This window comes from Rana temporaria, chromosome 10 (genome assembly GCF_905171775.1).
Source record: "Rana temporaria chromosome 10, aRanTem1.1, whole genome shotgun sequence".
In the NCBI taxonomy this organism is placed as follows: domain Eukaryota; kingdom Metazoa; phylum Chordata; class Amphibia; order Anura; family Ranidae; genus Rana; species Rana temporaria.
In genome coordinates, this window is record NC_053498.1 from 25638628 (window position 1) to 25665489 (window position 26862).

Here is a 26862-nt window from a genome sequence, read left to right on the forward strand (position 1 = left end):
CAATCCTCTTGTATTTTATTGTATTATAACTGTATTGTCTCCCTTTTATATTGTAAAGCACTACGTAAACTGTTGCTGCTATATAAACAAACACATACCACATATGCTGCATATATCATTTGAAGAAAATATGCTTATAAAATAGTTTACCATTTGCCAATAAAAAAATAAAAATAAAACATGTCCCTAGATTTCATTTTTAAAACCTGGTCTCTTTAGTTTACGAGCCTTTAGGGTTACATCTGCTCTCTTAGGTAGAACAGTATTACCAGCAGATCATTGTACTGCACACATCCCAGCCTCTCCCTGCGAGGGGCCCCCACCTCTCCCTCCGACAACCTACACTTTAAGTCCCGCCCCCTTTGTGAGCTCACACCCGGTTTGCTATGCTAGGAAAGTTGCAGACCAAGCAGAGTGAATGAGGAAGTGCAAGAGGGGAGAAAAAAACAAAAATATTTGCAGGTATGGGGGTTTTATAATTAGCATGCCGTTTAAGCCTCAGATTAATTAGTCCTTGTCTGCAACTGGCAGCAAAACAAAATATTTGTATAGCCCAAACCATCCACTCAGTTGTTAACTGTTTATTTGCAATAGGAAGATGACATGTGATCAATTTTTCCAAGTCCTCAGGTTCCAATATTTATTTATTTATGCATTGTTATTTATTCTTTTATAAAAATGTTACATTTTGTATGCCTTTTGAAAATAAAATATTTTAAAAGGGAGAAAAAACAAACAAACTGGAGCGTGCAAAATGTGGTGCAGCTCTGCACAGAAACCAATCAGCTTCCAGGTTTTCTTCTCAAAGCTTAACCAGTTGCCGACCGCCCACCGGCAGGTTGACTTCTACTGCGCAATATCACGTAATATAACGTGATGTTGCTTTGCTTCCGCTAGGGGCGCGTGCGTGCCCCCTGCTCGCCCATTGTGCTGATGCGAGCGCCCAGCAGGGGCGCTATTTACCGCCGGGCACCCGCGATTGCTCGTCACAACTTGATCGCCCCCTAGTGTTAACCCCTTCCCTGCCAGTGACATTTTTACATTAATCAATGCAATTTTATAGCACTGATCGCTATAAAAATGCCAATGGTCCAAAAAAAGTGTCAAAAGTGTCCGATGTGTCTGCCATAAGGTCACAGTACCGATAAAAATTGCAGATCGCCACTATTATTTGTAAAAAAAAAAATATATTAATAAAAATACCATAAAACTATCCCCTATTTTGTAGACGATATGGCCCAGATTCACAAAGCAATTATGCCGACGTATAACACGTTACACCGGCGTAAGTGCAAATGTGCGCCTGCGTATGTGTGCGCCAGACCCACAAACCAATATGCACCTAAAAACAGGCTACACCCTGCAGACGTAGCTTGCACACGCCGGCGTAGGGTGGGCACACATTTAGGCTGGGCACATGGTGCCGCTCCCATTGATTAGCCATTCAAACATGCAAATGAGGGAAATACGGCGATTCACGAACGTGCGTGTGCCCGGCGCATGCTACGCGAGATGCGCGTAAGTTGTACGTCCGGCGTAAAGTTATTCCCAATAAAGGAGGTGCAACCCGGCAGCAGACATGCACAGGTCTGCACCAGGGAAGACAATCCGGCGTATTGTGCGTTGGACGTGTGTCTGGCTGGGCGTACGTTATGTTCACGGCGTACGCAGTGATCCGGCGTAGCTTAGGCAGTTGTGCCGGCGTGGTTGTGAGCAGGCGCAGGGGGGTGTGCAGTTCGTGATACGTACTTGTCCGGCGCTCGGCCCATCATTTGCATGGGGTCACGCCTCATTTGCATGGGTTCACGCCCGCTTCCACCTACACCGGCGTGCGCCATCGAAACCCACGCCACGCTGGCGCAGCGTTGGGAGCACTGGCTTGCTGAATGCAATGCTTGCCTCTCCGCGCTGCGTTGGCATAGCGTACAGTGTTTGCTCTACGGCGGCGTAATGTGCGCCTTGCTCTTTGTGAATCTGGGCCTATAACTTTTGTGCAAACCAATCAATAAACTGTTATTGCGATTTTTTTTTTTTTTTTACGAAAAATGTGTAGAAGAATACATATCGGCCTAAACTTGGCGCTCTATTTTTGTTTTTAGCGCAAAAAATAAAAACCGCAGAGGTGATCAAATACCACCAAAAGAAAGCTCTATTTGTGTGGAAAAAAGGACGCCAATTTCCTTTAAGCCAGTGCATTGTTAGTTCCAACCCTGTATTGGCCCCTTGTCCTTACCATTGGACTTTTGACATCTGACATGTGATTAGAGCAGCAGTAAAATGTATTTATTTCACACTGGGATTGTTTTGATTGGTCAAAGGATAAGTCAGACTATCACAAAGTCGGATCAAAGTAGTATCCTGTTCATTCAAGTCAGATGGATGTAGGACCAATGTAGGACCGATGTTGCAGAGCAAAGTAGGATGAAAGTCGTACTACTGTCCTGTAGTATAGTGTGAACCCGACCTTAAAGCGGAGCTCCACCCTATTTTTAAACATTTGTTTAATCAAATAGCATACTTTAATGCAGTACAAAACGGAAGTTTTTTTTTTTTTTTTCTGTGACCGTACCTTTTGATTACAGCATCTGTCACTCGGCTTCCTGTCCCCTCGTCCATACCTCCCAACCGTTCTGGATTTCGCGGGACTGTCCCGCGATTCGCGGTAAATCCCGCGATCAGTGCTAGAGTCCCGCGATTCCGCGGCACCCCCCCCGCGATTACCTTGATTCACGATAAATCCCGCGATTCGCGTTAAATTCCGCGGTCCCACGATTGGCGATTACCCCCCACCCCCGCTCAACAACTCCGATCCACGGAATCCCCCCCCCCCCCCGCCGCTCAACAACTCTGATCCACAGAATTCCCCCCCCCCCCGCTCAACAACGTTGATCAGTTGGGAGGTATGCTCATTTGTCCCTCATTCTGAAGTTGAAAAGTTGGGCGGTATGCCCTCGTCTGGGGGTATTCTGCAGGTAGTGCGTCATATCCTTCCTGGGAGCTTTTCTCATTGCTCCCAGGAGTCACTGCAGAGCCTCGCCGCCATCTTGCTACACCCCACACTCCTGCACAGTAATGATAGAGTGAGAAGGGGGCAAGCGGACATCTTGTTACACCCACCGGAGTTTTAGATTTCACAGTTATTTTCAACGCAAAACAGCGCTTATATGCTTAAATACAGTATCCGTTTTGTGTTTAAAACTCCGGTGGGTGTAACAATATGTCCGCCTTCTCACTATCATTACTGTGCAGGAGTATGGGGTGTAGCAAGATGGCGGCTTTGGAACTGAGCATGTGCAGGAACGAGAGGCAGTGAATGCTGGGAGTTCAGCATTCACCAAAACAAGGAAGTAAGTGCTTGTGGGCTTCTCATGCCCACAAGCAAAATAAAAGTTATGATTCCAGACGAAATCGCTGTGCGGATAATTAGAAACGGCAGAAAAGTGAGTAACTGATTTGATATGCTTTCAAAAATATAATGGCAAAAAAAAAAAGGGGGGGGGCCGCGGGAGATCCGCTTTAATAGTAGCTCATCATGGCTTTTACTTTTCAGGTGTAAAAAAAAAAACCAAATGCGGGTATACAACCGCTTTAAGGCCCGTACACACGATCGGATATTCCGACAACAATTGTCCGATGGACGTGTTTTGTCGAATAATTCGACCGTCTGTACGCTCCATCGGACAATTGTTTTGGAATTTCCGACAACAAATGTTAGATAGTCTCAAATTGTCTGACAAATGTGTTCATCGGATTATCTGAAGTCCGTCCGACTAAAATCCAAAGTACAAACACGCATGCTCCGAACCAATGCTAACCATCGGACAACATTAGCAGAAGTTGCCCAAAGTGTGGCATTAAAGAGCTGAAAAACAACGTAGTTTTGTGAATGTTGGCTGAAAATGTTGGCACCTTAAATCGTGGTGCGGGTCTGCTGCAATTGTGGCGCGATAAATCGCGCTGCAATCACGGCAACCCACATCGTGGGGCGCATGCCGGCCAAAAGTAGCTCCTGAACTATTTTTGGGTGACATACTTCCCGCGATTACAGCACGACTTATCGCGCCACAATTGCGGCAGACCTGCACCGTGATTTGAGGTGTCATTCAAATGAATGGCATCTCGAATGCGAGTCCCACCTTTGTCATTCACACCTCGGCTCTGTCAATTTGCCGGCCAATCCGTGGCAAATCTGCCTGCAATTCAAAACGCGATCTGACTTTTGACAATAATTGTCTGACGGATCTGTTTATCAGACAATCCGACCGTGCGTACGCTCCATCGGACAAACTTTTTCGCTTTTTCATCGGACAAATGTTTGCTGTGAGAACAGACAAACTTTCCGGCAACAAATGTCCTACGTCGGCTAATCGGATCCAAAGTACAAACACGCATGCTCAGAACCAATGCTAAAGATCAGACAACAATAGCAGAAGTTGCCCAAAGGGTGGCGGTAAAGAGCAGGAAAAACACAAAGCACATCTATTACATCACTACGTTCGTGTTTGTTGGCTGAAAAAGTCCTGCCATGTGTATGCATACCAAGTTCACGGACAACGCCCTTCGAAACAAAAATCCACGGAAAAGTCAGATGGAAATCCGATCGTGTGTATGAGGTTTCAGTCCGTAGGGTTCAATATTGAGCAGGCCCACACTTTGCAACTATAACAACTTCAACTCTTCTGGGAAGGCTGTCCACAAGGTTTAGTAAAGTGTCTATGGGAATGTTTGACTATTCTTCCAGAAGCGCATTTGTGAGTTTAGACACTGATGTGGATGTGAAAAACCTGGCTCGTAGTCTCCGTTCTAATTCATCCCAAAGGTGTTCTATCGGGTTGAGGTCAGGACTCTGTGCAGGACAGCCAGGTTCCTCCACCCCAAACTCGCTCATCCATGTATTTATGCACTGGTCCAAATCATTTGGTGGAGGGGGGATTATGATGTGGGGTTGTTTTTCAGGGGTTGGGATTGGCCCCTTAGTTCCAATAAAGGGAATACTTAGGCCCCATTCACAAAGGGCACGCCCATTTTGACGGACTCCATTTTGCTTAGCGGGGGATAGATCCATTGATCTCCACTGAGCAGGCGGATGACAGGTCCATCTCCGCTCACTGTGCTGAGATGAACCTGTCAGAGTCCTGCTCTCCTCTATAGGGGGAAAGGATGAAAACGGACCACCTGTCTGTATTCATCCAATCCGATCCACCAGGCAGATGCAAGATAGGACCTCCATCCGTCTGGATTTGGCGGACCGAACCAGATCGGATCAGATAGTGACGGATGTCAGCAGAACATGTCACCTCTGACATCCGCCGCTCCATACAGGTGAACGGAGTGTCCGATCAGGTCCGCCTGAAAAATGGACAGGTTGACCTGATCAGACAGCATGTGTGAAAGGGGCCTTAAGGCATCATACCAAGACATTTTGGACAATTTCCTGCTCCCAACTTTGTGGGAACAGTTTGGGGGTGACCCCTTCCTGTTCCAACATGACTGTGCACAAAGCAAGGTCCATAAAGACATGGATGAGTGAGTTTGGGGTGGAGGAACTTGACTGGCCTGCACAGAGTCCTGACCTCAACCCGAACACCTTTGGGATAAATTAGAAGACTTTTATGGGAATTCTGATGCAAGGAAGTCTTGAATGGGGACCCTGATGTAAGGGGGGACTCTTATGGGGACTCTAATGTAAGGACAGACTTTAATGAGATGTTGGATGAAAGGGGGCTCTAAAGGGGACCCTGTTGTAAGAGGAAACTCTGATGGGGACCCTGGTTTAAAGTGGGGGTTCACCTTAAAACAAATATAGACTGTTATATCCAGCATACTGCTGACATCCAACAGTATGCTGGAATTTTTTTTTTTCGGTCTGTACTTACCTTTTTCCGTCGTTTTCACCCGGCTTCCGGGATCTCGCTCCCCCGGGGAGTAGGTGTTCCTAAGCTGTGCATAGATGATTGACGTGCGCGTCATCGCCTTCTGAAAATTTCCGAGTGGGACTCTGCATCTTACGGCGCCTGCGCAGTCAGCTCTACACGGCAGGCGCCGTAAAGAGCCGAGTCCCTGTCGGATATTTTCGGAAGGTGATGACGCGCACGTCAATCATCTATGCAGAGCTCCCCGTCGGGGAAAAGGAGCGACACGCCCACTCCCCGCAAGGAAGAAGACCCGGAAGTGCGGTTGAAGACAGGTAAGTGTACACATAAAAAAAAAATGACAACGCTACAAGCCTTTATTAAGGCTACAGATAGGTTAGGCAAAAAGTTAATTTTAGGGTGAACCCCCGCTTTAAGGGGAGACTCTAATGGGGAACCCTACTGTAAGGGAGGGCTCTGATGCAAGAGGAAACTTTTATGGGAACTTTGATGTAAGGGAGTCTCTGATTGGGACCCTGATGTAAGGGGAGACTCTGTTGGGGACAAAGGTCTCTGATTTAAGGGAGGCACTGAAATAAAATTCTGATGTGGACTCTGATGTAAAGGTAGACTTTAATGGGAACTTGGATGAAAGGGGGGGCTTTGTTGGGGACCGTGATGTAAGGGGGAACTTAGAGGGGCTAAAGATTTGTGTACTTACCTGCAGTATTTTTCATCCATTCTGGTCTGGTCATGTGATCCTGCAGCTCCAGCTTCCCTGTATCAGAGAGTGGTGGCTGCAAGGAAGAGGAGGGAGCGCTTATAATATCTGGGCCATAGGAACCTGTGGGTGACATCATGGCTTTTGGAGTTCAAAGCCGTTGTCGAGCTCTTCCTTTTACAGGAGAGCCAGAGCTGCAGGATCACATGACCAGACTGGAGTGGATTACAAAGAGGTAGATACACAAATATTTTTTTAATACAGGGTATGCAGGATAGGTAGGAGGAGGGGGGAGGCAACATTTTTAATAATAGTCAGTATTAGCCTTTAATGCCACTTTAACATGTTAAAGGAGATGTAGCGGTACCCCCGTAGGGGCTGCTGAAAGTTGTGGTCCACGTGTCATCTCTGCCCAGCCTGGCATTCACCCCTCAGTCCCTCTTGAGACAATGCATAGTCCTGTCCCCCTTTTTTTTTTCTGTTTTTCTTGAGCTTGAATGGGTAAGGTGTTTATTCGAAGCCCAGTGATCAATGGTTGGATCAATAAGTGATCAATAGGAACTTCTATGTACACTTTGCAACTCCAGTCTCCTCCATCACATCACTTGCTTGCAGACTGTCTCTCTAGCCTCGTACACATGAGGCCTCGTACACACGACCGAGGAACTCGTCGTAAATGAAACATCGTTTTCCTCGACGAGTTCCTTGTTAGGCTTGTCGAGAATCTTAACAAGCTTTCTTTGCGTACACACTGTCAAGACCAAATCTCGTCGTTCTCAAACGCGGTGACGTACAACACATACGACGGCAGGGGAAGTTCGATGCCACTGGCACAACCCTTGGGGCTTCTTTTGCTAATCTCATGTTACTGCGTGTTAAGTAAAAGTTTGGTGAGAGACGATTTGCACTTTTCAGTCTGTTACAGCGTGACAAATGTGCTATCTCCTTTACAAACGCTACTTTTACCGAAGGTGCGCTCCCATCTCATACTTTATTCTGAGCATGCGAGGGTTTCTTAGCGTACACACGATCGTGTTTCTCGTCATAAACCAGCCCGACGAGAAACACGACGAGGAAATTGAGACTCCCGACGAGGAAAAAGAGAACTTGTTCTCTTTTTTTCTCGTCGAGTCCCACAACAGTTTTCTCAATGAAAAACATACACACAACCGTTTTCCTCGGCAAAAAAGCTCTGCCACCAAGTTTCTTGATGGATTCTGTCGAGGAAAGTGGTCGTGTGTACAAGACCTGACCGGTTTTCCCGGCAAGAAAACTGGTGGGAGAGCATTTTGCAGTGAAAACTGGGCGTGTGTATGCTCCCTCGCCGGGAAAACTGCCGGGAATCCCGGTGGGAAAAATAGAGAACCTGCTCTCTATTTTCCCATTGGGATTGCCAGGGTTTTTTTTCCACCGGATTTACTACACTTGCCACTGGCAAATACTGTGAGGCAGGGCCGAGGGAGCATAAGCCCTGTACACACGGCGGGGATTCCCAGCCAAAGCTCTCCCTGAAGTTTTCCTGTCGGGATTCCCGGCGGACTTTATAGGGTCTCTCTCTCTCTGTCTGTCTCTCTCTCTCTCTCTCTCGTTAGCAACTGTCATTTGCAGGCAGGGACCGCGTGCCCCTTTTTATGTAGCAAAAATAGTAGAAAAGTGTTCTGTCTCTCCAATCTAAGCATTGAAAGTGTGATCTCCGTAAATTACAGTTAGTTGTGTTGAGATGTCGATAACCCCAATCGTATTTTAATAAACAGACAGTGACTCGATCCAGACGACACTTTGTTGATATTGTGAAGTTTAATCCATAAACTGTGAGGATCTTACAACAATGAATATCAGAAAGATCATAATGTGATCTAGTCCACACATGTGCTGATGCATTACTGGGAGAAATTAACAAAGGGGTGGGACTAACTATACAGGATAAGCTGAGATACAGGAAGGGGAGGAACCATGGACAGAATAATACATATACAATTTAAAGGCATATCACAAAGCATGTGAAACATGACAGAAAGTCTTTAGTACTCACTGTCTTATGGAGGGCGACTGCTCCTAGTCAGGCTGCCTGACTCCACTGCCCATGACATTGCAGCCCACACTGCTGGCTTTGCACCCATCTCATACTGCACTCTCCCAGTCCTCCTGACTGCACATGTCACTAACCAGCCCTCCTGGCTGCAACCAGTGGTTCCCTCCTAAAGACTTGCCCGGCAACACTAGCTCCCGTTGGCCTCTCTGGTTCCTCTCTGTGCTTCCTGTCCAGATCCTTCTTGCTTTACAGAAAGGCTTCATTCTGCACCCAAACCCTCAGGCCAAAGATCACCCCCCCCCAGACTGGGGAGCACCCTCCAAGGCCCCGACACCCTAGTTCTCCATCTCCAGTTCTTCCACACGACAACTCCTCCCCAGCTGGGCTGACCCTTGGTATTTCAAGGAGGCCTGCCCCCTGCCAATCCTAGTTCAGAATTGTTAAGGGCTCCCTGAGACACCCCAGACACCTCCTCTCCACTACCCCTCCTCTCTTCTAGAATCCCCTAGAAGGAAAAGGGAGGTGACAGTGAGGTGATGCTGTCTGTGAGTCACCAGCTCTGCTCTAGGCCACTCCCAGCCCACACAGATCAAAACAAACAGGCCTAGCTTCTAGCTAGGCCTGCCTAAATTTATCCGCACTGACAAAAAAAAACTCACTTCTAGCACCTACCTAAGTAGAGGGTGCTACAGAGATTGTAGTGATTGTGTTTATATAAACTTTAGATGTTACTTTAAAAATATATATGTTTTAATCAAACAACTTTTTTATTTAATTTTTTCAGATTAAATAAAATCAAATGGATTCCCAAGAACTGAACTATGCCTTCCCTCAAAACCAACTGCAGGAGATGAACATGGCCTTTGAAAATGGTGATTTTTTACAAGCGGCTGAAAAGGTCAAGAAATCCCTCGTAGGAATCAACGACATCCCATTAAATATTGCGGTTACTGGAGAATCGGGCTCCGGTAAGTCCACCTTTATCAACGTCATCCGTGGTCTGGGGGACGAGGATGAAGGTTCTGCAAAGACCGGAGTGGTTGAGACAACAGTGGTGGCCACACCTTACTCACACCCCCGGCATAGAAATGTGAATTACTACGACCTTCCAGGCTTTGGGACAACCCGTTTTAATCCAAATAAATATCTGGAATTAGTTGAGCTGACTCAGTTTGACTTCTTTCTCATCATCGCATCAGAGCGCTTTAGGGATTGTCACATTCAATTGGCCCAGGCCATCAGCAGCATGGGCAAGAAGTTTTACTTTGTCAGAAGTAAAATTGATGCTGATTTGAGCGCCTTCAGAAGACACAGAAGGAGCAGCTACAACGAGGAACAAATGCTCATGGAAATTCGGAACAACTGCATTAGGGGACTCCATGATGGAGGAATCATGTGTCCACGAGTCTTCCTTCTCTCGTGCTTGGAGCTGGAAAAATATGACTTCTACCTCATGCAGGAAACTTTGGAGAATGAGCTTCCAATTCACAAGAGGCATGTGTTCCTTCTATCCTTACCTAACATCTACTCCCAAGCCCTGAAGAGTAAAAGAGATTATTTTAGAACGCAGATATGGAAACGTGCTCTTGCCTCGGCAGGAAAAGCCTCAATCCCGATTCCGGGATTTTCGCCTGATAGCGATATTGACCTCTTGGTAAACACTATGAAGGAATACAAGGAAGCTTTTGGACTGGATCAAAGATCTCTTAACTGTCTGGCCAAGACGTTTGATAAGGATATCAATGATTTGCAGACTGTGATCCGACACAAGCTGGTCTTGAATGAAATTACATATGACCTGGTTGTCAACTTGTTGAACAGACGAGAACTGACTGCGGCGGCACTCATGGTAACGGAATATGCAGCTGGGACAGTACCTCTGTTAGGAAGCGTGGCTGCTGGAGCGGTGGCCTTTGGTACAGCATATTGGTTGCTCTATAGCTTCCTGAACGACATTGCTGATGATGCCGGGAGAGTCCTTTCAAGGGTATTAGAGAATACTGGTTAACATGGACCTGACGCTGCTAAAATATTTTGCTACTCAATCAGCTTATGAAATGATCTAATATATAATTTTTTTTGCAAAAAAAAATATATTTTTATAATTACCGAAGGACTTAATCTTAACTGGGGGTGTAGCCCAGCCCTCAAAATTTACACTCGCCTGCTCGCATTTTGCGAGTAAATTTTGAGGGCTGGCGAGTGTGGGCTGCCTGGGAGCAGGGGGGGCGAGCAAAGATATGAGGAGAGTCGCCGCTGCAGCTGCTGTCGCCGCCACCTGGTTATTCAGAATGCAGGGAACATTACAGCTTTCAATTCAATAGCTGTGTTCCCCGCCGCGCGCGTCATATACAGCCCCTCCCCCTTGTCCTGGCACTTTGATAGACAGATCACCCATCCCAGGATTGGATGGGTGATCTGTCTATCAAAGTTTCCCGGACAAGGGGGAGGGGCTGTATATGACGCGCGCGGCGGGGAACACAGCTATTGAATTGAAAGCTGTAATGTTCCCCACGTTTTGAACGTAGCGGCGGTGGCTCCTCTCCTACCCAGCACAGGCAGGTTTCAATGTGGGGGAACTCTGGCTGCAACTGTGGGGGGACTCTGGCTGCAACTGTGGGGGGGACTCTGGCTGCAACTGTGGGGAGGACTCTGGCTGCAACTGTGGGGGGACGGGGCTCTGGCTGCAATTGTGGGGGGGGACTCTGGCTGCAACTGTGGGGCGGGGGACTCTGGCTGCAACTGTGGGGGGGACTCTGGCTGCAACTGTGGGGGGGACTCTGGCTGCAATTGTGGGGGGGACTCTGGCTGCAATTGTGGGGGGCTCTTTTGCTGCATTGGGGACATTTTGCTGGTAGACATGGGCAGGCTGCATTTTTGGGCACGGATAAAGTTGTTGTTAATATTTATTTTTATAACTTAAAGCGGTGATTCCCCTAAAAATAAACTTTTAACATTGCTTTTCCCACATTAATTACGATTAGAATCAGCTGGTTTTATTAAAAAAAAAACGTCCGTACATACCGTTTGCTATATTCGTTCCCACCGCCACTTCCGGGTACGATGCTGGCGGTGGGCGTTCCTAATTGATGGACAGGCATCCGACCGACACATACATCGCGTCACGAGATGCCGAAAGAAGCCGAACGTCGGTGCGGCTCTATACGGCGCATGAGCACCGACGTTCGGCTTCTTTCGGCATCTCGTGACGCGATGTATGCGTCGGTCGGATGCCTGTCCATCAATTAGGAACGCCCAGCCCCACCATCGTACCCGGAAGTGGCGGTGGGAACGAATATAGCAAACGGTATGTACGGACGTTTTTTTTTTAATAAAACCAGCTGATTCTAATCGTAATTAATTTGGGAAAAGCAATGTTAAAAGTTTATTTTTAGGGGAACCACCGCTTTAATACTGCATAAAACATTTAGGTGTCACTTCATGAGATTTATGAGGGCGTGTCTAGGGGCGGGATTAGGGGGTGGGACATGGTAAGGGTTGGGCGGGGCAACTGGTGGCAAGTACGCCTTGAGGCCTGGCTAGTAGCTCAGGACTTTAAATTTTGAGCCCTGGTGTAGCCTATTGTGTCTATTTATTTAAAAATATCCGTTCATATGTCTACAACTGCCTACCTCCAAACATCCACTGGCCATCTTAGCAAAGCCTACTTTCTTTATCATCCATTAACCACTTGCTTACTGGGCACTTAAACCCCCCTCCTGCCCAGACCAATTTTCAGCTTTCAGCGCTGATGCACTTTGAATGACAATTGCGCGGTCATACAACTCTGTACCCAAATGAAATATTTTTTTAAATATTTTTTTCCCCCAGAAATAAAGCATTCTTTTGGTGGTATTTGATCACCTTTGCGGTTTTTTTTTTATTACATTTTTTTTATATTTTGTTATAAAATTTTGCAAACAGGTAATTTTTCTCCTTCATTGATGTATGCTGATGAGGCTGCACTGATGGGCACTGAGAGGTGACACTGATGGGTGGCACTGAGAAGTGGCACTAATATGTGGCATTGATAGGTGGCAGTGATGGGCACTGATGGGTGGCAATAATGGGCACACTGATTGGCACTGGTAAGTTGCACTGCTAGGTGGCACTGATGAGGCACTGATTGTCAACACTGGTGGGCATTGATAGGTGGCATTTGTGGGCATTAATAGGTGGCACTGGCAGGTGGCAATGGCAGGTGGCACTGGCGGGGGTGGGGGTAGGAGGCAGACAAGCGGAGCTTCCCCTTTTGGGTAGAGCTTTGCTTTAAGATACATATAGCATTGTTTGGGGAATCCTCAGCCCTATACAAAAGACAGAAGGTCAAGAGTGACCACCCAAGAACAAGGTATTAACCGCTCGCCGACCGCCGCACGAGTATTTATGTTGACAGAATGGCACGGCTATGCAAATGGGCATATATATACGTCCCCTTTAATTTGCCGGCCGTGTGGTCGCGCGCGCACCACCGGCGGCGCACTCGCGACCCTGTCGCATGCTCCGTGATCGTGCCCGCGGGACCTGCGGACTCAATGTCCGCTGGTGTCCCGCGATTGGGTCACAGAGCTGAAGAACGGGGAAATGTTAGTGTAAACACAACATCTCCCTGTTCTTCCTAGTGACATGTCACTGATCGTCTGTTCCCTGTCATCGGGAGTAGTGATCAGTGACATGTCATGGCAAGCCACGCCCCCTAACAGTTAGAATCTCTCCCTAGGTCACACTTAACCCCTTCAGCGCCCCCTACAGGTTAACCCCTTCACTGCCAGTGTAATTTTTACAGTAATCCGTGCATTTTTATAGCACTGGTCGCTGTAAAAATTACAATGGTCCCAAAATGGTGTCAAAAGTGTCCGATGTGTCCGCCATAATGTCACAGTCAAGATGAAAATCGCTGATCACCGCCATTACTATAAAAAAAAAAAAATATTAATTGATTCCCTGTTTTGGCTTTTATGGTTTTAAATCCTCAGCCTTGCCTATTCTGATATTGCTAGCATTGTTATATGAAGGAAAGTGATTTTGAAAGTGATTTTGACATTAACAAATTTACACGTTTTTACCTAAAATATTGCATACGGATGGTTAGTATTTTTTACTGATGTACTTTACAAACTACATGTAATTGACACTACCTGTATTAAATTTATATTCAATACATCTTTGCATTACTATTGTATGTCTTTAAGCTATTATCCCATCCCCAGCCTTTTTTCCCCAGACAACTCCCAGTAAGAAGTATGGCCATACTTCTATGGGTCGCAGGAGCGCCCTTAGTTCTGCACTCCTGCGACCTAGTTTCAACTGGCAGCAGGCTAAAGTCTGCTATTGACTGACTGACATTACTGAGCCAGTCCAGTCTCTGCAGGGATCCCGACAATGCTGTCAGGATCCACCCAGATGCCTGACCAGCAGTTGGTTCATCCTCTCAGCGCACTGCTGAGAGTCTGAGGCAGCTGCTTTTGCTTCCCAACACAGTTCAGCGCTCCAGTGAGCACTCTAGGGACAGAGTGGTGACAGACAGCCATCACTCTGTGTTCAGAGTGGACTGGAGAACTGAGCGATCAATGGTCTTTGATCACTCTGTTGTTGGTATAGAGCCAAAGGGGACCAGATGCAGCATCGGATCAATGCTGCATCCACCTAGGTGAGTATGCAGGTTTATTATGTTGAAATATATATACACAGGGTTTAAAATTTCAAGTCCTGAGCTACTAGCCAGGCCTCAAGGCATTCTCTCCACCAGTTGCCCCGCCCAACCACTACCATGTCCCACCCCCTAATCCCGTCCCTAGACACGCCCTCATAAATCTCATGAAATTACACTTAAATGTTTTATGTAGAATTAAGTTATAAAAATAAATATTAACAACAACTTTATCCGTGCCCAAAAATGCAGCCTGCCCATGTCTACCAATGCAGCAAAATGTCCCCATTTTCCAGCCAGAGTCCCCCCCCACAGATATTGCAGCCAGAGTCCCCCCACAGATATTGCAGCCAGAGTCCCCCCCCACAGATATTGCAGCCAGAGTCCCCCCCCACAGATATTGCAGCCAGAGTCCCCCCCCACAGATATTGCAGCCAGAGTCCCCCCCCCACAGATATTGCAGCCAGAGTCCCCCCCCCCACAGATATTGCAGCCAGAGTCCCCCCCCCACAGATATTGCAGCCAGAGCCCCCCCCCCACAGATATTGCAGCCAGAGTCCCCCCCCCACAGATATTGCAGCCAGAGTCCCCCCCCCACAGATATTGCAGCCAGAGTCCCCCCCCCACAGATATTGCAGCCAGAGCCCCCCCCCCACAGATATTGCAGCCAGAGTCCCCCCCCCCACAGATATTGCAGCCAGAGTCCCCCCCCCCACAGATATTGCAGCCAGAGTCCCCCCCCCACAGATATTGCAGCCAGAGTCCCCCCCCCACAGATATTGCAGCCAGAGTCCCCCCCCCCACAGATATTGCAGCCAGAGTCCCCCCCCCACAGATATTGCAGCCAGAGTCCCCCCCCCACAGATATTGCAGCCAGAGTCCCCCCCCCACAGATATTGCAGCCAGAGTCCCCCCCACAGATATTGCAGCCAGAGTCCCCCCCCCCACATCCTACCTGTGCTTTGTAGGAGAGGAGCCGCTGCCGAGCGGTTCAAACTGCGGGGAACATTACAGCTTTCAATTCAAAAGCTGTGTTGCGCGCGTCATATACAGCCCCTCCCCTCTTGTCCGGGAAACTTTGATAGACAGATCACCCATCCAATCCTGGGATGGGTGATCTGTCTATCAAAGTGCCCAGGCAAGGGGGAGGGGCTGTATAAGACACAGGCTGTGGGTAACACAGCTATTGAATTGAAAGCTGTAATGTTCCCCGTGGTTTGAACGCCGCGGCAGCTCTGCTCTCCTTGCTCGCCCCCCCCCCGGGCTCCTCGCCAGCCCTCAAAATTTACTCTCAAAATGCGAGTAGGCGAGTTAAATTTTGAGGGCTGTATATATATATTACACATGCTCTATGTGTACTGTACAAGATGTGGGGCAGACTATTAGGAAGAGGAGACACCATTTGATCAAAGGTATTTAACATGAACACACCCACACTGGCTGAACTGGATGGACTGGTGTCTTCACTCAACCTTACCAACTATGTAACTATCATCTATATGACGTTAAAGCGGAGTTCCAGGCGCTTTTTAGGTTTATTAAAAGTCAGACGCTACAAAAAGTGTAGCTGTTGACTTTTAATAAACAGACTCTCGCTTGTCCCAACGCCCAATGAAGCAGCTGTCTGAAGCATCACTCCTCCCCCTCTCCGCTGCGCCGGCAGCTTGTGTCTTCGCAGCCGGATGTGCACTGCGCATGCGTGAGTCGTGCTACGCCTTCTCAGTGGCCGGGCAAGATTGCAGGGACCCGCCCCCCCCCCAAAAAAAAACCAGACATGCCAAATGTGTGGGGTGCTTAAAGCGGAAGTCCCACTTTTGGGTGGAACTCCGCTTTAACCAGTTCCCACCCAGGCCTGTTCTGGCATCTCTCTGCCATCATTTGTTTGCTAGAAAATTACTCAGAACACCCAAACATTATATTGGGATGAATTAGAGTGGAGACTGTGAGCCAGGTCTTCTCATCCAACATCAGTGCCTGACCTCACAAATGCACTTCTGGAAGAATGGTCAAACATTCCCATAGACACACTCCTAAACTTTGTGGACATCCTTCCCAGAAGAGTTGAAGCTGTTATAGCTGCAAAGGGCGGGGCAACTCAATATTAAACCCTCCGGACTAAGACTGGGGTGTCATTAAAGTTCATGTGCGTGTAAAGGCAAGTGTCCCAATACTTTTGGTAATATAGTGTAGTTTGCACACATGAAGAGAGCAAAATGTGCCACCAACTGTTGATATCTGGTATTGCAGGTCATGGTCCAGTAACTTAGGGAAGGGCAGCACACCTCCATTTTCTACACAGGGGTTGACTTTATCTTATATCCTAAAAAGACCCCTTAGACCTTTGGACCCTTGTAACAAAACAATGTTCTAGAACAGCACATATGCATTTCATTTATAGTTCAGGCAAATATTGTACCATAAAATGGAAGAATAAATCTTGTAATCTGAATATTTGCATATCATGCTTCATCAACACTTGGCAGTCATGTATCAAGCTGAGTTATGAGAGGTAGAACAGCTTCTGTGAAAAAAAATAACTATACCCGGTCACACTGGCTAAAAAAGAAAAAGAAAAAAGAAAAGAAAAGTATAACAGCCTTTTTTTAGAAAGTTAAAGCTGAATTCCAGGTAAGGATATTTTTGCATAGTTCCATTGGCCCAGCTTGGAGCAATGTAAGTATGTTCCTTCCATACCTGGCCAATCCTTGAGAACACGTAGAATCTCTGTAGCAATTGCTGCTACTACAGCGATCCTCACTTTCTTCCAGGCCCAGTGCTGAGTGGCTGCCCTGCTGCAAAGCAACCACAAGGGGTCTCCACCTTGGCAATGGCACCATTGACAGAATGCCTTGTAATTTGGTCAATGTTTACATGGTGTTCTCTGATTGGACAAGGTGGAGATCTTGATGTCACCCCCCTGCCTCTCTCTGCTGCAGAGCAAACAAAGGGGGGTGCTCACTCTGCAAATGCACCATTCTGAAAATGCCTTGCATTAATTTAAAACAAATACTAGGGGCCAGATCCACGTAGATCGGCGTAATTTTAAGCAGGCGTAGCGTATCGTAGTTACGCTACCCCGCCGCTACTTTGAGAGGCAAGTGCTGTATTCACAAAGCACTTGCGTCTAAAGTTATGGCGGCGTCGCGTAAATGTGTCGGCGTAAGGGCGCGGAATTCAAATGACAAAGATGTGGGTGTGTTTTATGTTAATTCTACTTGACCCCACGTAAATGACGTTTTTTTTGAACGGCCCATGTGCCGTTCGTGGGGGTATCCCAGTGCGCATGCTCAAAATCACGTCGCAAATAGTCAATGCTTTCGACGTGAACGTAATTTACGCAAAGCCCTATTCGCGAATGTTTTACGCAAACGACGTACACGACGGAAAATTTGACGCTGGCCGACATCCATACTTAACATTGCGTATGCCTCATAGACACAGGGGTAATGTTACGCCGAAAAAAGCCTTATGTAAACGACGTAAAAAATTCGCCGGCCGGACGTACGCTCTGAGAATCGGCGTATCTAGCTAATTTGCATACTCTACGCGGAGATCAACAGAAGCGCCACCTAGCGGCCAGCGTAAATATGCACCTAAGACAGGGGTTGATAAATTTGCTTGAAATCTAGGAGCCAGCTAAAAAAGTTAGGAGCCAGAAAACGCGCCCCATCCCGACGAGCTTGCGCGCAGAAGCGAACACATACGTGAGCAGGGCCCGCATATGTAAATGGTGTTTAAACCACACATGTGAGGTATCGCCGCGATTGGTAGAGCGAGAGCAATAATTCTAGCCCTAGACCTCCTCTGTAACTCAAAACATGCAACCTGTAGAGTTTTTTAAACGTTGCCTATGAAGATTTTAAAGGGTAAAAGTTTGTCGGCATTCCACGAGCGGACGCAATTTTGAAGCGTGACATGTTGGGTATGACTTTACTCGGCGTAACATTGTCTTTCATAATATAAAAAAAAAATGGGGATAACTTTACTGTTGTCTTATTTTTTAATTTAAAAAAGTGTAATTTTTCACAAAAAAAGTGCGCTTGTAAGACCGCTGCGCAAATACGGCGTGACAGAAAGTATTGCAACGATCGCCATTTTATTCTCTAGGGTGTTAGGATAAAATATATATATAATGTTTGGGGGTTCTAATTAGAGGGAAGAAGATGGCAGTGAAAATAGTGAAAAATAACATTAGAATTGCTGTTTAACTTGTAATGCTTAACTTGTAATACCAACGGCCACCACCAGATGGCGCCAGCTTACACATCTGGTGGTAATAACTTGTAATTAGAGTTGAGCGGACACCTGGATGTTCGGGTTCGGGTCCGAACCCGAACTTAAAAAAAAAAGTTGTAGTCAATGGGACACGGACTTTTAGAAAAAAAAATGCGCGGAGGTCCCCGCAAATTCAATAACCAGACCCTTCAGGTCTGGTATGGATATTAAGGGGAACCTAGCCGGCAATTTAAAACAAAAATGACGTGCGGTTCCCCCTAAATATCCATAACCAGACCCGTTATCCGAGCACGTTGACCTGGCCGGCCGCAGAAAAGAGGGGGGGACAGAGTGCGGCCCCCCCCTCTCCTGAACCGCACCAGGCCACATGCCCTCAACATGGGGAGGATGTCCCCATGTTGATGGGGACAAGGGTCTCATCCCCACAACCCTTGCCCGGTGGTTGTGGGGGTATGCGGGCGGGAGGCTTATCAGAATCTGGAAGACCCCTTTAACAAAGGGGACCCCCAGATCCTGACCCCCCCCTGTGTGAAATGGTAATGGGGTACACTGTACCCCTACCATTTCACAAAGGAAGTGTAAAGTCTTGTAAAAAAAAAACACACACACACACCGTAGAATAAAGTCCTTTATTAATAAAAAAAAAAAAAAAAAAAAACTCCAGCGGTGATAATCCACTCGTTCCCGGCTTCCTGCTTCAACGTTGTCCTGATCCTGCGACGGCTGCGGGTGATCTCCAGCGATGAGAAGATCCAGCGACGGGTGATCTCCGCTCCAGCGATGAGAAGATCCATTCATCCGGAGCGCAGCATCCCCGACCTCCTCTCACCGCTGAGTGAGCTTCAGCACGTCATTCGCTGGGCTGTGTCCAGCGGTGAGAGGAGGTCGGGGATTCTGCGCTCCGGATGAATGGATCTTCTCATCGCTGGAGCGGAGATCACCCGTCGCAGGATCAGGACAACGTTGAAGCAGGAAGTCGGGAACGAGTGAATTATCACCGCTGGAGTTTTTTTTTTTAATTAATAAAGGACTTTTGTGTGTTTTTTTTACAAGACTTTACACTTCCTTCGTGAAATAGTGCCCCATTACCATTTCACACAGGGGGGGGGGGTCAGGATCTGGGGGTCCCCGTTGTTAAAGGGGTCTTCCAGATTCTGATAAGCCTCCCGCCCGCATACCCCCACAACCACCGGGCAAGGGTTGTGGGGATGAGGCCCTTGTCCCCATCAACATGGGGACATCCTCCCCATGTTGAGGGCATGTGGCCTGGTGCGGTTTTTACAGCGCTTTCAATTAATTTCCCCCCCTCTTTTCTGCGGCCGGCCAGGTCAACGTGCTCGGATAACGGGTCTGGTTATGGATATTTAGGGGGAACCGCACGTCATTTTTGTTTTAAATTGACGGCGGGGTTCCCCTTAATATCCATACCAGACCTGAAGGACCTCCGCGCATTTTTTTTTCCCGAACTCCGATCCCGGACCCAAACTTTTTCCAATTATTCAGGTTCGGGTTCGGGAGCGAACCCAAACTTTACTGTTCGGGTTCGCTCAACCCTACTTGTAATACCAACGGCTCACCACCAGATGGTGCCAGCTCACAAAAAAAAAAAATTTTTTTTTTGCCCCCCTTCCAAGCCAAGTCGCCAGGACCCTATTTCTAGTCGCCATGGCGACCTGGCGACCGGGATTTGTCGAGCCCCCATTCAGTCGTATCTTGTTTTGTGGATACTAAACAAAGATACGACGGGGCATCCTAGAAGTTACGCGGCGTATCAATAGATACGCCGACGTAACTTCTTTGTGGATCTGATCCTAGGTGTTTAATGAATGGCAGGAGTGCTGAGCGCTCCCCTGTGGTCAGTGTACAGAGGGGAAGATGGTTGCTCAGAAAGCAAACCGGACCTAGAAGATTGTGGCTATCGCTATAACAGCGCCAACTACTGGTGTAAAGTTTAGCTCCCCCGGTGGCCCTTCAGATATGTAATATGCAAGCTGTAAGAATGCTCTACAGATAATTCCTATAGTTCAGTTTTGAGGCATCCCCCAAGTCTAAAAGAATTTGCATTTTTTTTTTCAATATTACCCTTGAAGTCACATGAAAAGATCCTCTCCTTAAAGTTACTCCTAAAGGTTGTAATTAAAATAAAAAAACAAACATGATATACTTCCCTGCAATGGTTTTCCACAGAGCAGCCACAATACTCTTCTATTGGGTTCCCTGCAGTTTTTCATGGTCCCTCCCCTCTGCCGAGTGCCCCTAAAAGCAAGCCTCTTGCTATGGTGGCACTCGAGCAGGCTCACTCCCGACATTGTCCATTCACACAAGAGTGTGACCCCGCCCCTGCACTCCTCATTGGCTAACTGGCTGTGATAGACAGCAGCCTGTTCTGCCTTGTGACAGGACAGTGATCTACTGCTCCCTGTCATCGAGAGCAGTGATCAGTGTCATGTCACATTTAGCCCAGCCCCCTCAGAGTTAGAATCACTCCCTAGGACACACTTAACCCCTTCCTCGCCCCCTAGTGTTAAACCCTTCCCTGCCAGTGTAATTTACACAGTAATCCAAGTATATATATTAGCTCCCTGGGGATGACTGAAGTTGTGAGAGGACAGATAGCCGCCTTTACCTGTGAGACCTTTTTTTGCAAGCTTCTCCATTGTGCCTTCCATTCACCTCTAAGTCCCCTTTCACACTGGAGCGTTTTTACAGCGTTTTAGTGTTAAAAATAGAGCTATTAAAACGCTCATAAAACACTCTCCATGCATCTCAATGGACCCTTTCACACTGAGGCGTTGCGCTGGCGGGGCGTTGAGAAAAGTCCTGCAAGCAGCATCTTTGGAGCAGCTTTTGGGCGCTGAAAAAAACACTCCATAAACGCCCCTCTTCATTGAAATGAATTGAAAGCGCTGTAAAAACGCCTGATAAGTGCCTATAATCCGCTCTGAGCTGTAGAAAAGTCACATGATCTCCCAAAAATGCAAACATGCAAGCAAAAAAAAATAGCAAATACAACAGCAGGACTGAAATTGCCCATGCTTCAATAACGCTTGAAAAACTCTTGCTAAAACGCCCGCAGCGTTGCGTTAATTTTACCGCTAGTGCCCTAAAATTGTGGTAAAAACACGGTGCAGCGCCTCAGTGTGAAAGGGCTTTAACGGGTTCACCTATTCGAATCTGCCCAACATCATTTGAAAATAGCGCGGATCATTTGGCGTCTTGTCTCCTCTACACGTCCAGTAGTGTTGCTCACGAATATTCGTATTGCGAATATTCGGCTCGAATATGGCATATTCGAGTAATCGCGCTATATTTCGAATTTCGCGGTGAATATTCGCTATTCCGAATATTCAAATTTTTTCAATTTTATTTTTAGAACAGATCACATCCTAGATATCTCCATCGACGTCTAAAAGCATTGCTGGTATGATTAGAGACCTTGGGCCGAGTAGCTGAAGCCTTCATTTTATCTTGCCGAAAAATCGCAATGCGATTATTCGGCAATCGGAATATCGCGCGATTATTTTCTCTGCCCTTCTGTTGCATCAGAGCCAATCAGAGTTCTCCTACTGCAGTTGTCGAAATTCCGCAATAAATATCGCATTCGCATTTTGCGAAATTTCGATAAAATATCACGAATATTCTGAGCCAATCAGAGGGCTCCTACCGCAGTTGTCGAAATTTCGCAATTATTTTGGCATTCGCAATAGCGAAATTTCGCAAACATTTCATTTCGATAAAATATCACGAATATTCGAATTTAGCGAATATTTCTCGAATATTCGGCTATATATTCGTGATATATCGCGAAATCGAATATGGCGTATTCTGCTCAACACTAACGTCCAGGATACCATTTCCAGAGGGATCCCGAACCGTGGACGGTCAGGTCCATGCGTTATGTTTGTGGTTGATATAATCCAGATTCTCCAGACAAGCTGAGTCTACTTGCCGATGGGATTATGCTCAATTGATTCGTTGTCCTTGACATTCGGATCCATCGGCTCCTGTAAGCGTATTTAGTCATACCATACCTACCCGAAAGGAATGTCTACACAGTCATACGTTATTTTCATCGTTAGGCCTCATACACACGATCGGTTAACCAGAGGACAACGGTCTGATGGAGCGTTTTCATCGGTCAAAACTGATCGTGTGTGGGCCCCATAGGTTATTTAACCATCGGTTAAAAAAAAAGGCAACTTGCTTTAAATTTAACCTATGGATTCCTCACCGATAGGTCAAAACCGATCGTTAGTAGGCATGACCATTGGTTATAAATCCACGCATGCTCAGAATCAAGTCGACGCATGCTTGGAAGCATTGAACTTTGTTTTTTTCAGCATGTCGTTGTGTTTTACGTCACCGCGTTCTGACACGATCGTTTTTTTAACCGATGGTGTGTAGGCGCGACGTTAACCTATGAAAACAGTCCATAAGACCGTTCTCATCGGATGGATTGATCGTGTGTACAAAGCTTTCCTCTTCACTTCATTGTGATGGACATTTTCACATGTATTGTTTTTGTTTTTTGATGTGGATTTATTAGTTTAACATTAATATTTTTCCATTTTTTACCCAGTTGGGTATACAGTATATCTTAGTGATATAGAGACATAAAAAAAAAAAAAAATCATATTTAGCGCTATACTTTACTGATCGCTGTATAAATGACAATGGTCCCAAAATAGCGTCAAAAGTGTCCGATGTCGCAGTCACGATAAAAATCGCAGTCGCAGTCACATAATGTCGCAGTCACGATAAAAATCACATAATGTCGCAGTCACGATAAAAATCGCTGATCCCCACCATTACTAGTAAAAAAAATACTTATATTAATAATAATAATAATAATTATAATAATAAATAATAATAAAAATATCATAAAACTATCCCCTATTTTGTAGACGCTATAACTTTTGCGCAAACCAATCAATAAACGCTTATTAAATGGCAACGGTAGGCAAATGGACGTACCTGTACATCCCCTTTAAGAAGCTGTGCGCACCCCCCGCTGCACTCTCCATGACCGAGCCCGCGGGACCGGCAAACTCGATGTTCGCCAGTGGCCCACGATCGTGTCACCGAGAGTTAACAATCAGGGGCGGACTGACAACTCATGGGGCAATAGGAGATTATGGGGCCCCCGGGCAATAGGAGATTATGGGGCCCCCGGGCAATAAGAGATTATGGTGCCCCCGGGCTATAGGAGATTATGGGTCCCCCAGGCAATAGATTATGGGGCCACACAGTATACACACATACAGTATACATACACAGTATACACACACTGCATACACACACACACATTTTTACATACTGTCTCTGGTTTTACTGAGGCTGGCAACCCTAATGGGGCCCCCTAGTGGCATGGGGCCCTCGGGCAGTGCCCGAGTGCTCAAATAGTCAGTCCGCCCCTGTTAACAATGCATCTCCCTGTTCTGCCTAGTGACAGGACACTGATTGTCTGCTCCCATGTCACTGGTAGCCCATCCCCCCACAGTTAGAATCACTCCCTTGGACACACTTAACCCCTTGATCGCACCCTAGTGGTTAACCCCTTCCCTGCCAGTGTCATTTACACAGTAATCAGTGAATTTTTATAGCACTGATCGCTGTATAAATGACAATGGTCCCAAAATAGCATCAAAAGTGTCTGATGTGTCCTCCATAATGTCGCAGTCACGATAAAAATCACTGATCGATGCCATTACTAGTAAAACAAAAAATAAATAATAAAAATCATAAACTATCCCCTATTTTGTAAACGCTGTAACTTTTGCGCAAAGCAATCAATAAACGCTTATTGTGATTTTTTTTACCAAAAATAGGTAGAAGAATACGTATCGGCCTAAACTGAGGAAAAAATATGTTTTTTATATATTTTTTGGGGATATTTATTGTAGCAAAAAGTCCAAAATATTGCTTTTTTTTTCAAAATTGTCGCTCTATTTTTGTTTATAGCGCAAAAATAAAAAAACGCAGAGGTGATCAAACATGAGCAAAAGAAAGCTCTATTTGTGGGGAAAAAAATACGTCAATTTTGTTTGGGAGCCACGTCGCACGACCGCGCAATTGTCAGTTAAAGCGACGCAGTGGCGAATCGCAAAAAGTGGCCTGGTCATTTGGGCAGCCAAATTCTCGGGGCTGAAAGTGGTTAATGAAGATATAGAAGCCATCAACAAGACTTACTTGAGGTTGATGGGATCCTGACTCCGCCTTATGCGTGCAGCTGGATTTCGCTGGAAAACCTTACACCTGGCAGAGAAGCGATTGTCTGTTTTGTATTTAGGGATCATCACCAACTTCTGCTTTTGTTTGGGCAATTATGAAAATGGCCTGGGTATAATAAGAAGAGAGAAGAGGAATGTAAGGACATGGCTAGGACCTAACTGAGGAGGAGAGAGCAGAAATTACATGGCCATTAGGAGTGCAGGAAACAAATCAGAAGAATGTATCTCTGTTAGTGACGGTGAGTTCGAATTCACTTCTATGGAACTGATGTTTATTTTTGGCCATCCATGACTTTCTTTAGCTGGCAAAATATATTAATTTCCCAGGTTAATATTTAAAGTGTATCTAAAGCCAAAAACCTAGATATGGTGGTTGCCAGGGGTGGACTGACCATTCGGGCACTTGGGCACTGCCAAGATTATAGCTGCCCTGCATCTCCAGTACCCTTTCAGTGTGTGTGTGTATACTGTGTGTATATATTGTGTGTCTGTGTATATATACTCTATGTGTGTGTATACTGTGTGGCCCCATAATCTATTGCCTGGGGGCCCCATATTCTCCTATTGCCTGGGGGCCCCATAATCTCCTATTGCCCGGGGGCCCCATAATCTCCAATTGCCCGGGGGTCCCATGAGTTGTCAGTCCGCCCCTGGTGGTTGCATTTGTTTTCTTTTTTAGGCTTTGTATGCTTTTTTTTTCATATGGTTATCCAGCCAGTAAATCTGTTATTTTCAACTTCCTTTAAGATAAAGAAATACAGTGGAACCTTGGATTGCGAGTAACGCGGTTAACGAGCGTTTCACAATACGAGCACTGTTTTAAAAAAAAATCCTGACTCGGTTTGCGAGCAGGATTCAAGCCACAGCAGTGTGCAGTAACGTGCTTGGTTTTAGGTGGGGGGCGCCGGAGCAGAGCGGAGCTGATCGGAGCCGTTCAGAAATGCTCAAAAATACTCCATTCCTGAGCTTTTCCGAGGTTTTCCAAATTCAGCAGAGCTGTCCTCTGGCCTTTCCGAGGCTCTCCGGCGCCCCCCCCCCCCACCTCTGGCCACAGACAGTATTGCATGCCATAGAAATCAATGCTGAACAAATTATTTTAGTTTCCATTTACTTCTATGGACAAACTCGCTTTGATATGGGAGTGCTTTGGATTACGATTCGAGTCGAGTCCAAAACACTCTATATTGTCAAAAGTATTGGGACACCTGCCTTTACATGGCACATGAACTTAAATGGCATCCCAATCTTAGTCCGTAGAGTTAAATTTTGCAGCTTTAAGAGCTTCAACTCTTCTGGGAAGGCCGTCCACAAGGTTTAGGAGTGTGTCTATGGGAATGTTTGACCGTTCTTCCCGAAGAGCATTTGTGAGGTCAGGCACTGATATTGGACCAGAAGGCCTGGCTTACCGTCTCCACTCTAATTCATCCCAAAGGTGTTCTATCGGGTTGAGGACAGGACTCCAAGTTCCTCCACCCCAAACTCACTCATCCATGGACCTTTCTTTGTGCAATGGTGTGCAGTTATGTTGTAACAGGAAGGGGTCATCCCAGGGGCGTTGTTAGGGGTGGGCTGGGGAGGCTGGAGCCCCGAATGGGTCGGTGAAAAGCCCAGAGTCTCGGCGATGAAGCATTTAACTATTAGCCCCGAGTGTCGCCGAACAGGAACCATTTTGTTTCCGAGCACCGCCTAGTGACAGAGCAGGTCCCGCCTTCTGGAGCCTGCAGCGCCTATGATGGACGTCCCACTGGTCCAATCCGGGACTACGGGATGTGTGACGTCCATCATAGGCGCCGCAAGCTTAGAAGGCGGGAATTACAATGCCGTTCGCCCCTGGCGCACAATGCGACATCCCCGCTCGCTTCGGAGGCTCTCCACGGCTCCTGAGTCTCCTCTTCTCTGGCACCACGGCTGCCCGCCACACCACATCCCCACTCCCTGCTCGGCGGCTCTCCTCTCCTGTCTCCTCCTTGGCTCCCTCCATCGCTATGACGGGCACATCACGGCTAAGGTAGGTGACGTCAATGGTTGTGAATGTATGTAGGTCAGGTCAGTGTAGTCAGGTCAGTGTGGTCAGGTCAGTGTATGCAGGTCAGGTCAGTGTATGCAATGCAGGTCAGGTCAGTGTATGCAATGCAGGTCAG

At 46.8% G+C, this 26862-nt stretch overlaps 1 protein-coding gene across 1 annotated transcript; it reads left to right on the forward strand.

Moving 5' to 3' along the window:
• The first annotated feature begins 360 nt into the window (after nt 1–360).
• On the forward strand, nt 361–10909 carry LOC120916041 (interferon-inducible GTPase 5-like). The gene is made up of 2 exons (XM_040326890.1): nt 361–462; nt 9390–10909. Exon 2 carries the CDS (start codon nt 9405–9407, stop codon nt 10611–10613), a length of 1209 nt encoding a protein of 402 aa, XP_040182824.1. The 5' UTR covers nt 361–462; nt 9390–9404; the 3' UTR covers nt 10614–10909.
• Nucleotides 10910–26862: the final 15953 nt, after the last annotated feature.

Excerpts from the sequence above, each read along its gene's own strand:
- LOC120916041 (XM_040326890.1), top strand. The coding sequence starts at position 9,405 with ATGGATTCCCAAGAACTGAACTATGCCTTCCCTCAAAACCAACTGCAG.